This window comes from Balaenoptera musculus, chromosome 11 (genome assembly GCF_009873245.2).
Source record: "Balaenoptera musculus isolate JJ_BM4_2016_0621 chromosome 11, mBalMus1.pri.v3, whole genome shotgun sequence".
Taxonomy (NCBI): Eukaryota; Metazoa; Chordata; class Mammalia; order Artiodactyla; family Balaenopteridae; genus Balaenoptera; species Balaenoptera musculus.
The window spans coordinates 37,411,946-37,416,695 of record NC_045795.1 but is presented as its reverse complement, the minus strand read 5'-3'; the positions used below and the strand labels follow the sequence as shown (position 1 = coordinate 37,416,695).

At 41.1% G+C, this 4,750-nt stretch overlaps 1 protein-coding gene across 1 annotated transcript; it reads right to left on the bottom strand.

The window, feature by feature from the left end:
• Window positions 1-1,519: 1,519 nt before the first annotated feature.
• On the bottom strand, window positions 1,520-2,095 carry LOC118904232 (transmembrane protein 217-like). Its single transcript, XM_036870150.1, has one exon. It carries the CDS (start codon window positions 2,093-2,095, stop codon window positions 1,520-1,522), a length of 576 nt encoding a protein of 191 aa, XP_036726045.1.
• Window positions 2,096-4,750: the final 2,655 nt, after the last annotated feature.

Here is a 4,750-nt window from a genome sequence, read left to right as displayed (position 1 = left end):
CAGTGCGGGGGACACGGGTTCGAGCCCTGGTCTGGGAAGATCCCACATGCCGGGGAGCAACTAGACCCGTGAGCCACAATTACTGAGCCTGCGCGTCTGGAGCTTGTGCTCCGCAACAAGAGAGGCCGCGATAGTGAGAGGCCCGCGCACCACGATGAAGAGTGGCCCCCGCTTGCCGCAACTAGAGAAAGCCCTCGCACAGAAACGAAGACCCAACACAGCCAAAAATAAATAAATAAATATATAAATAAATTTATTAAAAAAAAAAAAAGAATGAACTATCAATATACATAATGACATGGGTGAATCTTTAAGGTCTTAGGCTGAGCAAAAGGAGCCAGGCAAAAAAAAAAATAAAGATTATATACTGTATGATGCCATTTATGTAAAATTCTAGAAAATGCAAACTAATATATAGGGACAGCAAATCAGTGCCTTGTGATGGTGGGGGGGTGTGGTGCAAGAAGGGGCAGGAGACAGGGATTAGGAGGAAACTTTTGGGGGTGATACATGTGTTCATCAATTCAATTACGGTGATGGTTTCACTGGGATATACTAGTGTCAAAACTGATCAAATTATATTCCTTAAACGTGCTGTTTACTGTTTGTCAATTATACCTCAAGAAAGCTATTAAGTAAACAAACACTTAACATAATGTCTAATGTTTGAAGTAGAGGTTTGCTCAGTTTGTCTTCCATTCTGGCTTAAACTGCTTCTGACAGTTTCTGAACCTGAATTCAAAGTGAAGTTTGTTGTTATGTGATAGTGTGTAATCTTGTACTGTCTTATGTGGTTGGCTAATTGATTCATAAACATGATTTAGTTTCTCCCACTAAACTGAAAAATCCTCAAGGTCAGGCCTCATATCTTACACTTTTCTGTATCCTCCTGCAATGTCCAGCACAGTGACAGAAAGAAAAGTTTAACAAATACCTTTCGATTAACCACAAGTGTCTTTTGTGCTCCTTGAAAAATTTGGGGGGCAGGGAGTCAAGACAGAAAATGAAGTATGATTTTTCTCTATTTTTATTCTTTTACTTATCTGGAATATAGTATAGAGGACATAGGGAGAAAAACCATAACACAAAGCGACCTCAAGGCCCCAACACTATTCTTTGTGCTATAACACTCAGATATAAATACAGGTTTGCCTGTCGCTGGGTTACATCAGAGAGCTGTGGGTTGAAGGCTGATGAAGATATACCAAGATGAAAGGATTGCCAGACTGCAATTCAGTTTGATTTCATTCCTCACCCTCTTCGTTTTGACCAATAAGGAGGTAATGACAAGACAAGGAAAGAGGAACTCAAAGAGTGCTTGATAATAACAATGTCCTTTAACTAAACATCCTTAATGAGCAGCGTGTTCCAGTTGTCACTATAATCACTCTTCTCTCCGTATCCCTCCAAAAGAGTGGCAGTAGAGTCTCTGCTTGCTGAAAAGTGAAAGAGATGGAAACTGAACTACCATGAGAACCTGGGAGATTTGCCTATCACGGAAAAGGGCCAACGTCATTCACTATAGTGGCCGGTGGGTAAAGTGTATTATCTTTGATTTCCGCCGTGGGAATTCTCTACTACCTGTAGAAATACGTCTGTTGTAGGAAATGATATTGCCCTGACTTTGATTTTTGTAGATCATGTAGGCATAGGTGATGACAAAGTACATCCAGAAACAGTGCACCAATATACGGGACACCAAACCAAACCAGCGTATGATTCTGACCTCTCCAATGTTAGAATCATCATTGGTAAGTGTTTGTACTACAATGTTTACAGTTTCATAGAAAAAGATCCAGATGATGTAGATCACCAGGCCCTTGTACATATGGGCATATACTGAGTATAGGAGCAAGAAGCAGATGATGATGGTGATGAAAGATAGGAAGAAGACGATAGTCAAACTCCAGCAGATCATGAACTGTTTTATCAGGATACTTGTACTCTTGGTCTGTGCGGTAAGCTCAGTGCAATTGCTTCTCCTTAAGTACTTCTGTTCGAAGATGAGGTACAAGTCGATGGCCATGATGGTAAAGACCCCTGATAACACGGAGCCCATTTTGGCGGTCATCCCACACCAGTGCTGCCGTCTCATGCTGAGACCTCCTGTGAAGACAAATAATATGGGGGAGAATTCTGATTCCTGCCAATGTGGTAAATTACCAGGGTTTCTGCCTCCTTCCCCAAATTCACTTGGAGAAACAATAGAGAGAAATATGGAAACCAGACAATAACAGCTTTGAGAAAGACAGAAGACTGTTTAAAATTAATTGGGAGTGTGAATGGGGAGGAGGGAGATGCAGTCTGGGGCTTGGTGGCAGTGAGCAGATAAATCGGAGAAGTGGTTCTCAATGCCGGCTTCACATTACAGTCACTGAAAGTCACCACCCCACACCAATTAGAACATTCTCTGGGTAGGACCCAGATATCAGTCTTTTTAAAAACCTCCCTGTGATTTTCATATGTAGGCAGTATTGAAAAACACTGAATAGAAAAAGTTAGTTTACGTTTGTTTTTTTTTTAAATTAATTTATTTATTTTTGACTGTGTTGGGTCTTCGTTTTTGTGCGAGGGCTTTCTCTAGTTGTGGCAAGCAGGGGCCACTCTTCATCGCGGAGTTTACGTATTTTTAAAATTTATTTATTTATTTTTGGCTGCAGGCTTTTCTAGTTGAGGCACGTGGGCTTAGTTGCAGTATGTGGGATCTTAGTTCCCAGACCTGGGCCCCCTGCATTGGGAGTGTGGAGTCTTAACCACTGGACTGCCAGGGAAGTCCCAGAAAAAGTTAGTTTAAATTATGCTCTTATCTCTTCCAGCATTGCTTTGGGCAACCATTGCTGCCCCCTGATGGGGAAAATTGGCCGCATCATCCAGACATTGAGTGCAGGTATCTCAGGAAAAAAATCAGGGTAGCGCAATAGCCCTGCTGGGGTGAGTTGATGAAAACAATTAGGCTTTGAGCAATCACTCCTCCACTACATACCAAAACTTAAGGAATACAATGAAAGCCGTACTTTAAGGGAAATTTAGAAACTTAGAATAGAATAGCCTTATCATGGAAAAAAAAAAGGCAATAATGAACTAAGCATTCAACCCAAGAAGTAAGGGGGAAAAAAAACAACCAACGGTAAGAACAAAAAAAAAAAAAAAAAAGGAGGGAGAAAATAAATAAAAGAACAGAAATCAATAAAAAGGAAGAAAAGATAAAGCAGAGGGACTTCTGATTGCTAAGGTTATTGGGGCCAACTTGCTGCCAAAAAAAAAAACACAACTAAAAACTGCTGTATAAAATAGTTTTAAAATATTCTTGAAAGCACAGAAGAGCTGACAAGATAGGAGGTAGGAGACCAAAGACTATAGGAATTCAGGAATTGGGACAGGTAAGCAAACATGAAAGTTAAATTTGCTCTGAGGGTATTTGCCAATCTGGGCAAACTTGAATTTCATTATGAGAACTCTGTAGGGTAAGGGTGAATGAAATTAAAGCTCAGGGTCCACCAAGGTGTGTAGTCTATTTTTTTTTAATTAATTAATCTCTAGTTGCGGTGAGCGGGGGCCACTCTTCGTTGCGGTACGCAGGCTTCTCACTGCGGTGGCTTCCCTTGTTGCGGAGCACGGGCTCTAGTTGCGTGGGCTACAGTAGTTGTGGCCCATGGGCTTAGCTGCTCCGCGGCATGTGGGATCTTCCTGGACCAGGGATCGAACCCATGGGTTCCCTGCATTGGCAGGCGGATTCCCAACCACTGCGCCACCAGGGAAGTCCTGGTGGGGAGTCTGTTAGAAGGCCTTCCCTGTATTAGTCATGGCCCCAAAGGTCTATGATTAGAGTAAAGGGGAATCGGAAGTAAACTTGCCCCCACATCTTGTCCCAAGAGACTCCAAGGAAAGTGAACTTAGTACTACACTGAACATATGCAGGGGGGCGGGGGGAACTCTCCTTGAGACATTGTAACCATAACTAACCTTTTTATAGATTTGTAGCCCAAATTACATGAAGTATTCAAGAAAACTTTTAAGTCATAAATCTAGTTTAAGGTAGTCCTAAACTGAAGTGTCTCTAAGTGCCTGGCAGAAGCAAACTCAGACCCTCTCTGGAAGGATACATCTTTGTGCTGGTCCTCAAAGTATCACCATCAGTAATTTTTCAGGGACAATGACTAGTACATAGTGAAAAATAACTGAGCATACAAGGAACAAGGCACTGTGAGAACCAGCAGAAATAACAACTGCAAAAATACCACATTATTAAACAATTATGATTAGGACTTTTTTTGAATTATTTAAAATTTTTATTTTATTTTTAATTTTGGTAAAATACACGTAACATGAAGCCTACCATCTTAACCATTTTAAAGTATAAATATTTTATACTAACAATAGTCTTCCTAGTGGCTAACAATGAGGACATTAGAATTAGAGAAGTTAATTTATTTTGCCTAAAGCTGTACATCTGGTCAGTAGCAAAATCAGGATTTGAACTCATACCTGCCTGGCTCTAAAACCAGTCTTAATACTCAACCCACTTGTGCCTTATCTGCCTCAGAGATTTGTGAGCGCAGAGAGCTCAGAGACTCTATTTATCCCACAGCTCCTAACAGAGGGCCTTGACTAGAAAAGAGCCTTGATTAGAGCAGACCCTTTACTAGCTTCCTTCTGCTTATTCTTTTTTTTTTTTAATATTTATTTATTTATTTGGCTGCGTTGGGTCTTTGTTGCTGCACGCAGGCTTTCTCTAGTTGTGCCGAGTGGG

Coding starts and splice junctions, on each gene's coding strand:
- LOC118904232 (XM_036870150.1), bottom strand. CDS start 2,095: ATGAGACGGCAGCACTGGTGTGGGATGACCGCCAAAATGGGCTCCGTG.